The 19,835-nt window shown below is 38.1% G+C and overlaps 1 protein-coding gene and 1 pseudogene across 1 annotated transcript in view; both read right to left on the reverse strand.

Annotated features, from left to right (window-relative positions):
• Positions 1–19,835, reverse strand: part of HDAC9 (histone deacetylase 9) — a 581,469-nt gene that overhangs the window by 328,718 nt on the left and 232,916 nt on the right. The window contains exon 12 of the mRNA XM_067746216.1: positions 2,153–2,333. Coding sequence (XP_067602317.1) covers positions 2,153–2,333 — 181 coding nt within the window. The remainder of the gene's footprint in view (positions 1–2,152; positions 2,334–19,835) is intronic.
• LOC137229534 (BTB/POZ domain-containing protein KCTD5 pseudogene) lies at positions 13,937–14,920 on the reverse strand (annotated as a pseudogene).

Genomic DNA, 19,835 nt, shown 5'->3' on the forward strand with positions numbered 1-19,835 from the left:
GAACAATAGTTACAAAGTAACTTTCATTTTCTATGTTTTCAAATTTGAACTAGTAAATTCCTAAGGGTTTACGATTTATACGTACATATATCATGCACATATACTACAAATTAGTATTTGTTCATTCAACTAAAATTTATTGAATACCTACTAAGTATAAAATCTTGTATTTTTTAAAATATAAGTTTATATAATCTCTCATTTAGGCAAGAAATGTGCCTCATCACGTACATTAAAAATGAAAATAAACTCAAGCTGATTTCCCTATTTGTGTTTGGAATAAACTCTGATAAATACTAGGATGTTGACATTATGAGAAAGAAACTAATCATGTGAAATGACCCAGTCTTCAGTCTGAAGGATTAGGTTATGTTTATGTCATGCTTATGTTATTTGGTTTGCAGTCCACCCTTTCACCTGATTCTTTTAAGGCCTACAAACCCTGTTCAACATGTTTTCTCAAACTAGTAGGATCATTCTAATATTCAGAGATCTTGGTTCATTCATATGGAAGGAACATATAAAAGTAGAGGAAACCACAGCATGTCGGGAAAGGGTCACCCCTCTTAACCAAGAAAAGAAACTATCAGTAGGATTACAATAGTAGACAGCAGAGCACATGGAAACAGCACCACAAAACTTTATAATCAAGCTCACTTTTAAATTAAGGAAATGATTTTGAGTGAATGTAACCTGTATTACAATAGGGTGTCTGTGTCTCTGAAAGCTTATGGATGAATAAAAAACACTTTCAGTATAAAGAATTGAGAAGTATCTAATTCTTAAAGACTGCTGTTCTCACTACCTACAAAAAGTATTTCTCTACATCATGTATCTGGCTTTGAGCAAAAATTCTCTGAAGACCAGGGATAGAACCAGGCCTGACTGATCCAAGCGGCTTCTGCTGACAGTGGGCTACAGTCCTGGGTCGTCTGGGATACCAGGACAGGTCTGCTTTGCTCCAAGTTATAGAGAGATCAGAGGCAGTGGCTAATGTGGTGAAGGAAACATATCCAAATATAACGACTGTAGCTCCTAGTATGGAATGTTGGCTTGTGGTGTAACACATTATAAAAAGTAGCTCCTATGCATACTTATTAAGATGTCTGTCAAAGTTAAATAACTTGGCCATTTCATTCATTGATTTTTAAATAGAAGATGATATCAAGGCTTGGGAACGTGATTTCAGAAAAAGTATTTTAACTTTTCCAAGCACAAAGGGTTGCTTGAGGTCACAGAAGCCACAAAAACAAACTCTGAATCCTAAAAACTGCTTCAAAAATAAATCAGATAACCTGTGAGAGACTTTGGGGGAAGGTACATCTGAATTCTCCCCTTGCTGCATCCAAGCTATGAGCCCTTAGCGCTAGAATATCTTTCATTTGATGAGCCACAGTCTGAGTGCATGGAACAAGAACAGGGGCCAGCAGACTTAAAGGAATATTTATCCACATGGATATTCATGGTACAGCTCCTTTGTGAGAGAACAGCACTCTTTTTTTGTGTGTGTTCCGGACCTGACCTTCCTTTGGCCTTGGAATTATCTGGTTTGTTTTCCTCTGTAGCCAGGTTCTGAAATATCAAACACAGCTGTAGGCAAAGGAAGAGGGTAGTCAAATAGCCCACCCATCGGTGCTATAATAAATGGAAATGGAACTCATGCATGTAGAATTGAACAAGGTTTGCCTTGGCACCAATGTCTCCTATGAGTCATTTGTATGCAAAGTCAGAAGAAAACAGGGACACCAACAAAACAGCAAGAAAAACAAACTGGAAGAGGGGCACTCTTTCGACTCAAATGAAGCCAGCATCATAAATTTCCTAGTGGCCAGGACTACTAGAAGGAAGAGATTGAGGAACACTGCTAAAGAATGTTGTAGGGATTTTTGTTTCCAAAAGGGACCCATGCACCTGTTGATGTGTTTTCCAGGCCCTTGAACGGTAACAATTTATGAGGCTATTAATACTAAGCCCAAGATTTATCAGATGTGCTGTTTGTCTTGTGGCCAATATAATCTCATAAAATTTGGGTTGCACTGGGTTAAAATGGAGTGTTCTGCTCTTGGAGTTATTCAGAGCATTTAAATCGCTTAATCCTACAAGAACGGTGTATTTAGCCTGCCTATTAGGGACAGTCTTTAGGGATTCTCACCAGTTGCGGAGCCAGGCAGGAGGTGGCAGTCCATTGCTGGGTGAGGTAAAATGCAGGCAGCAGGGGAGGAATGAGTCCTGGAGACAAGACGATGTTTCTCTAATCCGTCCATGCCATCCGCAGCCAGCTGAGCTGGGTGCACCGAGAGCGCACGTGCGTGCTGCGGCTCCGGGAAGGGCTGCTGCCAAGAGAAGAGCACAGTAGAAAGAAACATGAGACAAGCACTAAGGGAGACACTGAGAGCGACATGGCAACCAATTAAGTTCATCAGGTCAGAGACATAATAAATGGTGTGAAGGAAAAAAAATAGAGAAAGGGAGAAACAAAACACGATCTAATCAATAAATCCATTCAACAGATGTTTTCACACTGACGGCCAGGGCCTGTAGGCCTGGCTAAGGAGGAGGTGATGGCAGGAGGCCTGTCAGTTTGAACTGATTGAAAGAAACAGACCTTTAACCTCAAGAGGAACATTGACTTAGACTCATTTCCTACCTTGATATCAACGTTTTGAATACAGCCCCAGAATTGTTACAACGCAAAGTGGTAGAACAATTCAACTGCTTTCAAACCGCCAACAAGGCTCAATTCTGAAAACCCTATCTTGAATTTATTTCAGTAATGTTGTCAATGACATTTATGGGAGCCTAAAAATTGCCAGTTAAATGACTATATTTGACAACTTTCAGTCTTCATAAGATGGTACAGAATAAGGAAGTTTTCATAGGTTGCATGGTGTAATCTCAATACTATGAAAAGTTTTAGTTTCTTTATAAGGTGTTAAATACAATCTCAGTGACTTAACAACATTATCATTCTTCATACTTCTCAAGTTATGAAATCAGAGAGCCAGAATTTGGAAGCTCCTGAAAGATTCACTTGGTCTATTCCTCTGTCTCCAAAAAAGACAATCTCTAAAATAGAGACAGGTGGTTAATTTAACTAACAGTGTTACACACCGAATATTTCCTCTCTTCAACATCAAGGGATTCATAACCTTCGTGTTGATTTTTATGTTTGTTTCCTTTTCCATGTTCCCAACAAACGTGAAAAGTAGCTGAACAGTGATACAAAGGATGATCATCACATTCCATGGATAAGGAAACGAACACTCCAAAAGGTTAACAAAGCCTTTTAAATACAAGCCTAATTGCTATAATTCTTAAAACGTACATGCTGGGCTTCCCTGGTGGCGCAGTGGTTGAGAGTCCGCCTGCCGATGCAGGGGACACGGGTTTGTGCCCCGGTCCGGGAAGATCCCACATGCCGCGGAGCGGCTGGGCCCGTGAGCCATGGCCGCTGAGCCTGCGCTCCTCAACGGGAGAGGCCGCAACGGTGAGAGGCCCGCATACCGCAAAAAAAAAAAAAAAAAAAAAAAAAAAAAATGTACACGCTCTTCTGCTTTGGTCTACCTGCCAGGCACGTACGGTTTTAAGACTGAATGCAAACATCACCTCTCCTTAGTAAGGCCCTGCCTTAACCTTCCTGTTAGGGTGCTGCTCCTCTAGCACAAGGCTTGGTACATCCTTAGTGTACAAATTATTTACTTAGTGAGAATGCTAACAAATCTACATACAACACAACTGTATTCGATGCATATTACATGCTCTTTCCCTCTCCACTACATTCCCATCACACTTTGTTTTTCTCTCTCCATTTCCCTGCCACCATCTTTCATATTTTAGAGTTACGGCATGCAGTAACTACTTATTGAGGTCACACTCTGAGCCAGACACTTTGCAGGTGTGTTGAGCCTTTTTTATATTTATTGTCTAGTGAGGAGACAGATACTAAATATTTCTAAGTATAATGTAATTATAAATATAATGAGTACTATATGGGAAAAATGCAGAGTACCATGAAAAACTGTCAAGAAGAACCTAATTTAGAGGTTGAGGGAACTTTAAGAAAGTGACATTTAACTTGATATGTAAAAGATAAATTCCATTAGCCAGATGCAAAGTGGGGAGAAGGCTCTAGATAGGTTGTGTGTGTGTGTGTGTGTGTGTGTGTGTGTGTGTGTGTGTGTGTGTGAAATCATCTTTCCATGTATAATATTGAAAGCTCTTTGAACCAGGGACTGGATGTATATCATCTGTGAACTTATATTCTGCTGCATTTTATATCTTTTCTTATGCTTTCTCAAAGCTAAATATTTATTTGCGTATTAAGAATATGTAACATGGGACTTGCAGTGGTTAAGAATCCGCCTGCCAATGCAGGGGACACAGGTTCGATCCCTGGTCCGGGAAGACCCCACATGTCACGGAGCAACTAAGCCCGTGTGCCACAACTACTGAGCCTGTTCTCTAGAGCCTGTGAGCCACAACTACTGAGCCCATGTGCCACAACTACTGAAGCCTACGTGCCTAGAGCCCGTGCTCTGCAACAAGAGAAACCACCGCAATGAGAAGCCTGTGCACCGTAACGAAGAGTAGTCCCCGCTAGCCCCAACTAGAGAAGGCCCACGTGCAGCAATGAAGACCCAATGCAACAATGCTAGATTAATTAATTAATTAATTTTTAGAAAAAGCATATGTAACAGATATTTGAGAGTTAAAGGCCATGGTTTTTTCAAATAACATAACCATGTTTTAGATGACTGGGGTTACTAAATGTTTTACCTCTTAATGAATAACTCAATACTGTAAGAGCTCCATGTAAATACCACCACCACCTTCTTTCTTTCTTTGCTAATAAAGCATATTTATTGCTTTACTTGGACTTCACAGGCACCTTTGAGATAATGGAATTACAGTTTGCTACCTCATAACTAAGATACAAATGTTACACCTCAACACAGACCCTTACGAACAGGCAAGCAAATTCTACTTATTCAATTCTACTTATCTAATCTACTTATCCATACTATTAGGAATACGGCAATATAGGTAAGAGACAAACAACTACTTGTTCAATAGTAGTTATTTATTCATCACATGTAAGTGTCCTTCCAATATCTACTGTGCATGCAGATAGAAAATACTGATAGATCCCATGCTGGGTTGTATAGATAGGAAAGTGAGTTAAGCATGGCTCCTGATCTTATAGGTTGAAACCCAAATTCAAGCACTTTGTCCATAAACAGTAAGTTCCATAAGGATATGAGCTTTGCCTACTGAATCATATATTCCCATGCAGTGTTTCACACACAGAGTAGGTGTTAACAAATATATGTTGAATAAATACATGAATAGAAAGGAGATACATGGCCATCTTTCAGATCTCACTACAAGGATAAAACAAGAAAGCATTTTATAAGCGATCATTATATAAAGAACCAAGGAATGGCTAATGAAAATATAAGAAAATGGAGAACAGACAAAACAACTATCAAAGTACAATACTCTGAAGTTATTTAGTGATGGAGCCAAGAGCTGAGGGAAGCAAGTGATTTGAGAATTATTTTTTTCCTTTGTGCTTTTATGTGGTTTCCAAACTTTCTGCATATCACAATTAAGAAAATTGGCAAATGCTACTTAAAATAAATAGTTGAACCTTTCAAACACTTCACTGGGACAGATTCATAATCATTGGTTCTAAGAGCAGACATGGATCAAATATTTTTGAACCTTCTACCGAAAAAGGACTATAAAAGAGAGAAAAGTTTATTCACTTTCAAAAGAGTTGACTACAGTTATATGCCTTTACAAATGAAGTATAGCTTTTAATGTATAGGGCAAATCTCGACAATCCCGTAAGGCACTGATTATTATGGTACATATTAGTGACCAAAGTATCACAAAACAGTAGGCCACTTTTATTTCAGATGGCTATCACTCCTCACCAATAAAAAGCTTCCTTCATGAGGCTGAAAATTGAGATAGTATTTTTATAGCCAAAAAAGTGTTTCATTAAACATTTTTTTCTATTAGCAATTTTAATGAGAGAATTTTGTTCATGGTTATTTCCCATACTTTGAAGTAAGGACAAAAAAGCATGTTTCTCTCTTGCATCATCAGAAAAATAAAATGTCTAACAGTTCAGAACCTACCGCTACTAAAAATTGCATGGATACCCAAATTAACCTGTCATCTACTGACTGCCTTTGGAAAATGTGTCATGCCCAATAAATGAATAATAAACATGCCCTCATCCCCCGAAAGCATTCTTATTTAAAATACTTTTTAAATACATGTAGTATTTTGAGCCTGTTTCTTATGCATACATGGTCTTTCTTTTTTCAGGTGATTTAACTAGGGACTTGCTTTTGATTGGTTACTTTGCCAGACTGTTATTCAGGGACATTCTGTCAGGCTACCGAGATGTGTAGGACAACCTTTTCTATATGAAGTGGCCTAAGGCCACTACACCTGAACATCATCTGTCTCCTCCTACTGATAGAAGTTGCAAAGTACTTTCAGTGAAGAGTTATTATGCCCCTACTTTATAAATTCTTCAATGATACCTAGCAGAATATCAATGTCATTGGGGCCTGGGCCTTCCTAAGCTGTGGGGCATAGGCACTGCCATCTATTTGGAAAGTGGGTCTCTATATATAGGTCTCTGTGTGGCAGGCACAATATTCTTGCTTAGAGTTAAATATTTGGGAGTGGCTTGCTAATGGAGATTATGAAATGATAAAGCCCCTGGGCTGAGGAGACTTCAAGGTTCTATTTTTCTGTGATAGCAGTGATTTTTTATTTTGCTTCTGTTTGGTTTTATTTTGCTTTCTTGTTGCCACTGCTCAGGGATCTATTTTATGGCTTCTGGGTTTTCACTTTGTTCTGGATGGTTACCTTTGCTTCCAGACATATCACTCATTTTGTGCTATAATCAATATCATCATGCAATCTCAGCAAAAGCAAATACAGAAATCATAAATTATAGTGTTTAATCTTTGAAATAATCAAAATTATTTGAATTAGTTTAATAAAAGATATGACCTAAAAATAAAGGAAAAAGAATCATGGGAAAATAATTAGAAAAAATATTAAAATTCTGTTTCCAAAGCCATTTCTTTAAAGAATATGTTCCTCCTGGTTTGGCATTATGAGAAAATTGAATTTTCTTTTTGGTTTGCAGTGCTTTGAATTTAAGAAGTCTTGCTTTTACAGAAAATTAGAATCATAAATATCCCTAGAGTTTATCTTATAAGATGCCAAGGGCTAGAGAGAATTTACATGTTCTAAAGTCTTTGTATTATTCAGTATGGGTGTAGAAATAGTGGTTAACTTTAGACTTTTTAAAGCTAAACATGCATGTTAGTAATTTAAAAGTAGCTATTAAATAAATAGAAATAACATGCATAACTTTGAAATAGACATTTTCAGAAAGAGACAAAACGAAGAAGCAATCAGTCTAAAAATAAATGGAGAAAAAAATGAAGCACTGAAAAAGCTGTACAAATATAATTCACAAAATAAGATGCTACAAACAAATTCCCACATATCGCTAAACACAGTTGATGTGAATGTACTCAATTTGCCAGTTAAAAGATGAAGACAGTCAAACTGAATTTCAAAAATACAAAGGCTATATTCTTTGGCAGACCAAGATTAAATTAAAAGGTTCTATGATATAAAAAAATACTAACAACACAACAACAAAAAGACGTAAAAGCCTTGTGCAGCCCTGTTAAAACCAGATGAAACAGACTTTATGGGGAAAATATCAGAGACCATATAAAGGCATATATAAAATAATACAGAAGTTCAATTAACCAAAAAAAAAATTCTAAAACTAATAACAGGGGCTCAAAATGTAAAAAGCATAAATTGGTAAAACTATAAAGAAAAACTATGAAGAAAAATCAACATCATGGAAGGAGATTATCACAAACGTATAACAAAATGAGTGAGGTTACAAAAGATTTGAATTAACACAATTCCTTGGTGATATACTGAAACTTGCAGCCAAACATATTCTTTAAAGCACACATGTAACAATTGCAAAATTGACCAATACAATAAAGGAGGTGTCAACAAACTTTAAAGAATTAATATTTAAAATGGAGTATTATTCAGCCTTAAAAAGGAAGGAAATTCTGACATATGCTACAACATGGATAAACCTTGAAGACACCATGCTAACTGAAATATGCCAGTTACAAAGGACAAATACTGTGTGACTCCACTTATATAATATACCTAGAGTAACTAAATTCATATAGACAGAAAGTAGGATGGTGGTTGCCAGGGGCTGGCAAAAAGGGGAAATGGAGAGTTATCGTTCAACGGCTACAGAGTTTCAATTTGGGAAGAGGAAAATTGTTCTGGAGATGGTTCGTGGTGATGGTTGCACAACAATGTGAATATACTCGATTGCCACTGAAATGTACACTTAAAAATGGTTAAACAGTAAATTTTCTGTTATATATATTTTACAGAAAATAAGAGAAATTGATATTATTCAAATCATATATGAGGACCACATTATAGTCAGAGATGTAAAAACTAGGTAGATGAAAAGATACACTATATGCTGTGATAGAATCACTATCATAAAGATAACAGTTCTTCCCAAAAGAATCTATAATTTCTGGAATGTTTCAGCTGATTCTAAATTTTGCACAGGAGAGCAAAGGCAGAGAATAGCCAAGTGAATTTTGAAAATAAAGAATAAGTTGGGGAGATATGCCCAACCAGATATCTATACATACTAAAAACTAAACTATTTCAGATAGTTTATTAGCACAATAGATTACTGGAAGAGAATAGAGAGCCTAGAAGCAGACCCATGAGTATATGGAAACTTGTGATATATAACAGAGATGATCTACAGAGTAGCAGGTAAACAAAGAATAGTCAATAAACAATGTTGGGAACACTGGTTACCCATAAGGGAACAACGAATTTAGATACCTACCTAACACTACATGCAAAAAACAACTGAAAGTGGATGAAAAATGTAAATGTACAATTTTTAAAGTTTTATGGAAGTAGATGGAGAATGTCATTCTAAACTTGAGGAAGGAAAGAAATTCAAATACTTCTGTTTATCATAAGCCAGAAAAACACAAGCCAGAAACTGGGTAGAAATATTTGCAAAACATAGAATAAGGCAACATTTAATGTCTACGTTACCTATATAACTCCTAAAAATAAATAGGAACAGAAAATGGACAGAAAGTATGAACAGGAAATTCCCAGATTAAATAATAAAATATTTCAATAAATCAATAAATACATGAATAGAAAGCCCTCACTAGTAATCAGAAAAAGGCAAATTAAAACCAACATGAGATATCAATTTATACTCATGAGATTGACCAGAAATTTAAAAGTCTCATGATACCAAGCATTACAGAAAACATAGAGCAAAAGAAACTCATAGACTGCTTGTAGGAGAATAAATCATTATAACCACCTTAAAGAACAATGGACTAATATTTAGTAACAGTGAAGATGGACAGTAAACGTACAGTATAAATGGTGAACAAGTGAAAAAAGCAAGCAAAAAATGTATATGAAGTCAATTATTTAAGTTTAAAAATATGCAAGTTAATATACATTGCTTAAGTATATACGAATATAATAAAAATATAGAGAAATGCATAGGAAAAATAAAAAGCAAATTCAGAAAAGAAGGAATGGGAGGAGGATGAAATAGGAAAGAGATACATAGTAAACTTTATATATATTATGTTTTATCTCTCAAGCTGGATGTTATTATATAATCTTTATTATTTTTTCTGTATATTAATACATTTTAAATAAGTGTGAAATGTTTAATAAACTGGCACATATAAAAGACCAATATTATTATAACATAAAATTGGTTTTATTGAAAAGATTAAGTTTTTGTAGGGAGGGAACAAAGATTCACTGGAAAATACAAAAAAGAAAAAAAATAAGAGAAAAAAAGTAAAAGTAGGTGAGAAAAAAATAAGTATGAAAAATTATTTTTTAGTAAGTTTAAGTATGCTAATTTACTTTTAGGTCATATATTCATAAGAGATCAATTAATTTGTACTATACTGCACTGATTGATAAATGAATACAATAAAATGTACAATTAAGTATATTTAGTCTTTAGAATTTTAACATATTATCATTAAATTCATCTCAATGAAAAAACAATGATACTTAAACGACTGAGAAATTAGTGCAGAAAAATGTAAACTGGAAACTTGAAATGATGATTTGGAACAGAAGAAAAACAAATTTAAATGTGCCAACTTTAAGAAACTATCTAAAGAAATATAAAGACACTTAAAAGCAATCATTTCTAAGTACTGATAATATGACTGATTTATTGTTATTTTCTTAATACTTTGGCTGACCTGTATTTTCCAAATTGTCTGATAAACAGCATTTTTAACTCTATTTTTAAAGTTATTTTCAAATGTTACACTTTATTGTGATATCAATATTTTAAGTGGTTAAATATGCTAAGGGGATTAGAATGGATATTAATTTGGACTTGGAAAAAGAGAGACTACTAGATACCTGTGAACAGAAACCCGACTGTATTTTCATACTCTCAGTCCTAAACCTAGAGCCCAGAACACAAGGGCTCACTAAACGTTGAGAATGTATATATTATACCATAGAAATATAACTGCTTCTAGCCTAAGATTAGGGTAAAAATCTGACTCTCTAATGTATTTGACTGAGCTGATAAACCTACCTAATTTTTTTCAATGTAATTTAAATTTCTTGTTTTCTTCTTCACATTGTGTCAGAAAACACTTTGGTAAACCCAAACCCATCAGCAACTCTAGGTCACTAAGATTTTCTCTAGTATTTTGTTTTTAACCCACCCGTGTAGGGGAATAATCATTTTATCCACTTAGAACCGTAGTTAGAACAGAGTGATTGAGATGAAGTTTCAGAGAAAGTCTACTCTCCTGGAGATGTTATTGGGTGTGTACAAGTAATTCAATATTACCTTGGGGCGTGAAGTAGGGGCGGGCCACTGGTTGATAACATTTGGCCAGAAACTGGAATAGTGCCTAATAGAACCCAAATATGGTACCTGAGAGGAGTGGTCTCCGAAGTTGGGAGTACACATGCATCCAGTGAGAAGAAAATAGCAGAGGTGCTACTCGTATTTAATTTTTAAATAAAAACACAAGAAAGCAAATTAACTATATTAATATTTGATATAGGGATAGACAGTAGCATTTACACCCAGTCCCTGCATCAAGGGTCATACAGCACAAACTCTCTGAGATATCCTAAGTTAGGGAGGAGAGTCCAATTTCAAACCTTAATACACAGCTACAGTAATCAAAACCGTGTGCATAAGGATAAACATACAGAATTGGAATTGAACTGAAAACCCAGAAATAAACCCTTCCATTTATGGTCAACTGATTTTCACCAAGGGTGCCAAGACAATTCAAAAGGGAAAGAACAGTCTTTCAACAAATGGAGCTGGGACAACTGCATACCCACAGGCAAATGAAATTGAACCACTTCCTCACACCAAACACAAAACTTAACTCCAAATGGACCACAGAATAAATACAAGAGCTAAAACTATAAAATTATTAGAAGAAATATAGAAGTAAATCTTCTTAGATATAAGGCCCAAAACCAACAGTGCCCCCCACAAATACAGATATAATCAGAAGTAAAAACTTTTATGCTTCAAAGGGCACCATCAAGTAAATAGTTAATACACAAATCAGAGAGAATCTCTGCAAACCATATACCTGATCAGAGACTTGTACCCAGCATGTCTGAAGTATTCTTATGCGTCAATAATAAAAAGACAGCCCAATTTAAAAATGAGCAAAGTTTCTGAATAAACATTTCTCTAAAATACATCTACAAATGGCCAATAAGCACATGAAAAGATGTTCAACATCATTAGCCGTCAGGGATTTGCAAATCAAAACCACAATAAGATGCAGCTTCATACCAACTAGAATGGTTTACCGTAAAAAAGATAGCTAAGGGCTTTCCTGGTGGCGCAGTGGTTGAGAGTCCACCTGCCGATGCAGGGGACAAGGGTTCGTGCCCCGGTCTGGGAAGATCCTACATGCCGCGGAGCGGCTGGGCCCGTGAGCCATGGCCGCTGAGCCTGTGCGTCCGGAGCCTGTGCTCCGCAACGGGAGAGGCCACAACAGTGAGAGGCCCGCGTAGCATAAAAAAAAAAAAAAAAAAAAAAAAAAGGTAGCTAATAACCAGTGTTGGTGAGGATGTGGAGGAATTGGAACTGTCATGCACTGTCGGAGGGAAGACAAACTGATGCAGCCAATTTGAAAAACAGTTCTGCAGTTCCTTGAAAAGCTAAACTTAGAGCTACCATATGACCCAGCAATTTCAGTAATATGTATATACCTAAGAGAAATGAAAATATGTCTCACAAAAACTCATACATGAATGTACATATTAGCACTATTCATAACAGACCAAAGTAGAAACAACCCAAATATCCAACAACTGATGAATGGATAAATAAAATATGGTATATCTGTGCAATGGAATGCTATCCAGCCATAAAAACTTTTTTTGTTTTGTTTTTTCCTCATTTGCAAAACCACAACCATAGTTGCTATTTTCAGGGGGAAAACTTAGGTATTAAACTGCAAGCTCATAAAATACAAATACCTAAAAAAGTATAAATATCCCCCTAGAATAAATTTTATTGCATTAATTCTTAATAACTTCAGACCTTAAAAAAGACAAGCCTATGTATTATGCCGGGGTCGGAGATCAAACAAGGGCAAAGTGGCTGGCAGCTCCCCACGGGGGACACCCCAAAGCCAACAGCAGGCCGCCCTCCTCCTGGGGCTCCACTGGGGAGAACTGGTCTGCTGGTGTTTCAATGTGTCCTATAGAAAAGCATGTTATAAAATGTTGAGGTCAAACATTTATCACACAACAGACCTTACAAAGAGGAGGACTTAAGTCCTAGGTTCTGAAGAACTTGGTTAATCAGGTTTGGGGGGATGGAAAAGAAAAAGGGGCACAGGCAGAAGTCTCCAGAAGCATTTGAAACTAGATGGGTCACAACCTCTGACCTACCTGCAGGCCGCCAGGGTGATCAGTGTGCACAGCTCCCCTGGGAAGCCAGAGGTCAAGAAGCAAAGAGCCACTCATCTGGGCCAGGTCCCCCAGACTCTTGACAGTCCCCACGACCCGGTGAGCCGTCTGTTCTCGAAGCAGGCATACACAAGTTTTTCTAGGAATCCAGAAGCCAGGCCCCTGCCCCAACTTCCATTCCAGGCCAGACAGAGGCATATCGACAGGGCTACCAGCTCCCCCAGGAGCCTGGGGGTGCGAGAGACGTGGCCAAACTTCTGCCTCCCTTTTCATGATGTAACAGATCATTCCAAAATGGCGCAACACTTGCAGGCATTTCTAAAAAGTACAAACACCTGGTAGTCTATGGACCCCGGGAAAGAAGGGATGCAAAGGTCTCTCGCCAGGAAAATACACAACTGAGAAGGCTTGACTGTGATTCCAGGCCTGGGTCCCGGTGGAGGAGCCTGGTTCTGAAGGAGGCCCGGCCCCAGAGCAGAAGCCGGGGAGTAGTGAAGGCGGAGGCCGCCCCTCTGAGGAGCGCCTCGCAGAGGCCGGGAGAAACCGCCACCCGTTCCCACCTGGGAGCCTGACCGCGGACCAGGACTCAGTCCCCGGAGCCACCGTGCTGCGGACACTGCCTACCAGGGAGGTCCACGCTGCATGACGGACTGTATGTAGCACCAAGAAGGTCGCCTTTAATGATTTTCGGTGATTCGGAAGTTTCAGGCCCGGGCTGCACTTGGAAAAACCGAGGGAGGACCACCAAGGGACGCCCACCGCCAAGCAGGCTTCCTGTGCAAAGGCGCATGCGGCCTTGGACGGCTGGTCCCGTGACGCAGCACCAAATTGAGAGGCAGAAAAGGACTCACACCTGGATCTCCAGGTAAATCGTCAAACGCAGGTCTCTTCCTGAGAAGGTGGTTCGCTGCATCTTGGGAAAAGATAAAAGACTTCTTCGGCTGTTAGCCCTGTGCTTCTTACATCCTTCTTGCAAAAATCCTGACTTTCTCGCTGGGCTCAGTGTGGTGCCGGACAGCGAGTCTTGCAGCTCTTTAGAGGGAACGCAGAGGAACTCGTCCTGGTCTCCACTCCCCCAGTTGCAGGACGAGCTGATGATGCCCAGGTGCTCTAATTTCCCGCCCTCATACATGGTGGGCGCCACCTGCGTGAGCGCCTCTTCGACTGAAGCCGGCGGTACGCATGCTTCACCCGTACCTGTGATGGTCTGCTGTCCCATTCTCTCTGTCCTTTACAAGTGTCACTAGTGAGGTGATGCGGTAAAATTCCGCGTCCTCCTACACCCCTTCCTCCGCGAGGTCTTTGTTAATGACCAGCTTTCGGAGTCTCAGAGAGTTTTCAGCACGGGCCCCAAACAGGTGCGCTCGCTGTGGGTTAAATAGGCACCGGTTGCATCCTTGTCGGAGTCCAGGTCGGGGTCAGCCTGGCACGAACGGTATAGGAAGGATTTCAGGTCCGTACAGTGCATCTGGGGGGCGTTGAGGAAGTAGGTGCCGCCTACGTTGGACGCGATGCGAGACGCTGAGGCGGGGGCGGGGCGGGAAGCCGGGCGCTGCTGCGACTGCGCATCTTCCCCCCACCAGCGTCGCCAGGAGGCCTCTGGAGGCCCGGAGGGATTCTCCGTCAGGATCCCAGCAAGCCCCGCCAGAGTGCCACAGAGTACACGTTGGTGGGTGGCGGGGAGGCGGTAAAGGCGGTCAAAAGGTACAAACTTACAGTTATAAAATAAATAAGTCCTGGGAATATAATTAATATACAGCACGGGGCCTACAGTTAATAATACTGTATTGCATATTTGAAAGAAAAAGTAAGTAATGAAGCACTGGTGCATGCTACCGCATGGATGCACTCTTGAAAACATTATGCTAAATCAAAGAAGACAGTCACAGAAGACCATGTGTTGTACAATTCTATTTACGTAAATGTCCAGAATAGACAAATTTATGGAGATAGTAGATTACTGGTTCCCTAGAGTTGAGGCGGGGGCATTGGGGAATTATTGCTAATGGGCACAGAATTTCTTTTGGGGGTGAGGAAATTGTTCTAAAATTGACTGTGTTGATGGTTGCACAACTGTGTGAATATACTAAAAGCCACTGAATTGTACACTGAAATGAGTCAACCATATGGTCTGTGAATTACATCTCAACAAAAAACTTGTTAAAACTAACACTTGGGCTTCCCTGTGGCGCAGTGGTTGGGAGTCCGACTGCCGATGCAGGGGACACGGGTTCGTGCCCCGGTCCGGGAAGATCCCACATGCCGCGCAGCGGCTGGGCCCGTGAGCCATGGCTGCTGAGCCTGTGTGTCCGGAGCCTGTGCTCCGCAACGGGAGAGGCCACAACAGTGAGAGGCCTGCGTACCGGAAAAAAAAAAAAAAAAACCCACTATTTTCATCATAGTATAAAAGGTTACCTCATAAGATAACATTTATTTACAGATCATGATTATTTAATTTTTATCACACCTTTCTTTATTTCTGTTTTTGTGCACGCTTTGTAATATATATAATATACTGATGTAGTGATACACTTATATAATTTGTGAAAATGTATTTTATATTTCTTTGTATGTCTATATAATGATTGTGTGTACAAGTACATGCTAAAATATTTTTTATTGCTTGTGATAAAAAAAATTTAGACCTGTGCATAAGAGTTGAAAGGTGGAGGGCTCCTTTTTTGTTAAGTAAAAATTTGATTAGAGGGTGCCTTTAACAAACATGTAAGACTTTTATTATGCCCCCTCTCCCCTAGCAATGGGCAGTATTTCTGAATTCTAGTATGCAAGAGTGAGTGGCACACAATCCAGGAGAAGGTGGATTAATAGCTGGATTAATAGTGAGGTTACTGCTCACTATTTCTCTACGAACCTTCCTTCCAGTGCCAATGGTGGCCCCTTGTAGCAGAGGTCAGGCTCAAGGTAGCTGACTTACTGCTCTCATGTACTCACTGGTTATTTCCAGTGAGGTCAGGTCAGTCTCACTCCCTTCTTCTTAGGTTCTTCTCATTCCAAACAAGAGTCTTTGTCTAGCATATTTTTTCATGCCAGCAAACAGTTATACAAAAAAAGCACAAAGGAAGGGTACAATTTTGTATATTAAATAATATCCTCATTTTCAAATCATGAGGAATCAATAAACAATAATATGACTCACAAGGCAGTGCTGTGGGTATCCAATTACTACAAAGCTTTCAGCTAAAGCATCAGCAGCAGAACCAGGGAACTGATTTCAGGTGTAATCAGTGTTTATATCTAGCACAGTGGGAATGTGTGTGGTGCGTAGTTAACCTGTGATTCTGGATTGAGGCTTAAAGGTTTATTCTAATACTGCTATTGACCTGCTGTGAAGCTGAACCTATTAACATCGTTCCTCAGCTGGGTAGAATGTTGGTAAAATTTACTACCTATGTACAGAGTATATAAATTGCTTCAGATTCATTTATAGATATCCTCAGATATGAGTTCCAGGAGAAAATAAATTACTAATTCAGTTGCACTATATCTGCATTTATATATGCATTATATCTGTTTTCACAGATATAAATGCACTATATATGCATTTATATCTGTGAAAGGCTGGTTGCTTTAGAAATGTTTAAGACCCAGCCACTTTGGAGCAATCTTGGAAAATGACCATTTTAAACCAATGGGGATTTTACTCCACTACAGAAAACAAAAGAAACCACATTTGAATTTTGAAATTAAATAAGTAACAAGTCCATAATGAGTAATTTATTTCACAATAAAAAGTAAAGAAAACAAGTTACATTTTTGTTCTTTTATTTGCTTTTCAGCTTCTACATTTTTACAATTGCCTGTAGGAAAAAAAATGTTCAAGAGAGTGGGTTGAAATTATTTTAATTACATAACAGCCCAGAGGAAGATGAAATTGTGCAATGGCCTAGACTAGTATCCTCTGTCTGGTTGGTAGCCAGTGAACAGTACAGCATGAACAATAGAGCTCTGGTCTAGAAATAATAGCCTGAAGATAAAGAAAAGGGAGAAAGAGGTTTCTCTTGACCATGATGAATCTCTTGAGCATTTCCTTTCTTCTTCCCCCTTTGATTATTAGAGTCCAGATATAAAACAGCTCATAAGGAGAGAGAGGACAAGCAATATAAATCAATGCTACTTAAGACACATGAAATAGATGGATTTATGTTGGATAGGTGTTCTCAGTCTAAGATCTCTGGAAGAATTCTAGTGGAAATAAACCCCTGAAATCGTGTGCAAAATTGTATGAGTATGTGCGTGTGTGAATTTTCTGGGGACACAGTCATAGCTTTCGTCAGAAAGGTCTTTAATTTTTTAAAAAAATGTTGTGAATCACAGCTCTAAGAAAAAAAATGCAGTAAGTGCCAAAATAATATCCCACTAACTACAACTTCTGGGTGTCTCTATTAATAAGCCAGTTTTAACAATATGTTGTGAATGGATTTTTTGGAAACCCTTGGGTTCAAACATATCACTAGTTTGGTCAAGTGAGTAGGATCAGAATTCTTGCAGAATCAGGCTTTAAAGCTTTAAACCCTCATCTCTCAGCCTGAGAAAGTATCTTATTGAACTCAACATTAAGAGAGTCACCATATTTCACCACTCGTCTCCAGATCCAATTGCTTGTGTGCAAATTACCAAAAATGTCAAATTCCAGAATATGTGTAACGTTATGTCCATTTCACTCTTTCTCCCAAAGCATGCGTGGGTCAAAGGCAAGGTATTCCAAGTCTCAAGTCACTGAACTAGAGCCAATTACTGGTAGCTCCCTGCTAAAATATTTGGCTAACAAAAAGAGAAGGAGAAAGAATACTGTTTAACCTGTATTCCTTTTGGTATTTTACCACACGTATCCTCTTAAAGCAGAAAGTTTTCTGCTTAAAATAGACAAGTGTTTAAGGAAGCACACAGCTCAAACTGTAGCATGTAAAAAAGCATCTTAAATAGAATAAACACTTGTCACTGTAGGTTTAGAGCTGAAAATTGCTGTTTCCTCCACAACTAGACCTTTAACAATAATCCTAGGGTACATTTGCTAAGATGAATAAAACATAGCACACCTCCAAATTTGATGTTTAATTTTTGAATGGAATGCCTTTGTAAATATTTGCTCAAACCTAAAAATAAATATCACAAAAAAGGCACCAGAATTTAAAACAACTCTGTAGTCATTTCTCGACTTTGGTGGAATTTAATTAATTTGTTCATTCATTCACTGTACTAAGAGTCTACTAGATGTTAGGCACTGTGTCAGATACCAGAAGAAACAATGGTGAACAAGACAGATAACAGTCACTCCCCTGTGGAGTTTACAGTCCAGTGAGGGAGACAAATAGTCATCAAAGTTCTGCACAAAGAGATATAAAAGAGCAACCAAGGTAAGGCCTGAGAAAGGGTGGTATAGAGTCCTAATTTAAGAGTCAAGAAAGGCTTCTCCAAGGAAGGGATATTTGAGCCAAAGGATGAAGGATGAGAAGGATTTAAGTTGACAAAGAGAGGAAGAAGAATGTTCCATGTGGAGGGAACAGCATGTTCAGAGTGGCCCTGACGGTAGGGTACCTGGTAAGTACCACGGAACAGGTGCAGGTCAGCGTGGCTATTCATAATGAGAGGAGGCCGCTGAGGCTGAAGGAGGCGTTCTATCTAAAGTGGCTGAATGTTCATCCTAAGAGCAATGGCAAGTCAATGAATAGTTTTAAGCTCCCAAGGATTTGGGCCTGGGGATTGGGCATTTAGTGGAGCTGGTTGATAAGAACAGCTTTGTATTTTGGAATGATCATTCCAGCAGAATAATAACCTGTATTTTATTTAGGGTAGATAACTTAATTTTCAAGCACCTTCTTTAGCAAACTAAAGTTGATAAAAAGAGCATGGGATTCAGAGTAAATGTACAAATTTCATAATGGTGCCTCACATATATTGAACACTACATAATGTTAGCTGTAGTTATAATGGTTTGGTCAGTTTCACCAGAGCATATCCACAATATCAGACATCGTTTGGAATTAATTCCTTAACCTTGTAATGTGAAACTAATAAGCAGGGCAATGTTTGTTAATAACATTCTAATGGTATATAAGAAGGCCTTCCCGTTTGCAGCTTGAGATAACAAATGAGTACTTAAGTAGGTACAATCATCTTATTGCCTGTTGTAAGAATTTTTTGTTTATATCAGAAATGACTATTTTCATACAATTTAAAAGCAAAATGATAATACTGCTCAATTCCAAAAAGTTTTCCCAGTTTTCTTTTTACTCTAGATCTTCAATGATTCTATATTCCCTGAGATTGTCCGATTTGTTACACTTAACTCATTTAAAATGTTAATTGATCAGCATTTATCCATTCCTACTTCTATGAATATAGACCAATAGATTTCTTTTTAAAATTCAAAAGGGGATACAGCTATAAGTATCAGCAAAAACCTTAAAATGCCTACAAAGAACAAATGGATAATATAATATTAGACAATGCTTAACAGTTTAGTTTAAAATCTTGTCTGGTAATTTGGCTTTAGTATAATGGAATCAGTTCTAAATAGAATGAGCAGAGACGAAGTACATTCACTAATATAAATTCCTGGCTTACATGAATAAACTCTTCAATTTAAAAGTTATTTTATCTCTGAAAAACTTAAATAATGTTATGATTATTCACATTTATGCACATATTATACATTCAGAATATTAAAAATTGCTACTGAAAAATTATATTTATAATACAAACCTGAAAATATGCAATAAATATGA

This window comes from Pseudorca crassidens, chromosome 8 (assembly GCF_039906515.1).
Source record: "Pseudorca crassidens isolate mPseCra1 chromosome 8, mPseCra1.hap1, whole genome shotgun sequence".
NCBI lineage: Eukaryota > Metazoa > Chordata > Mammalia > Artiodactyla > Delphinidae > Pseudorca > Pseudorca crassidens.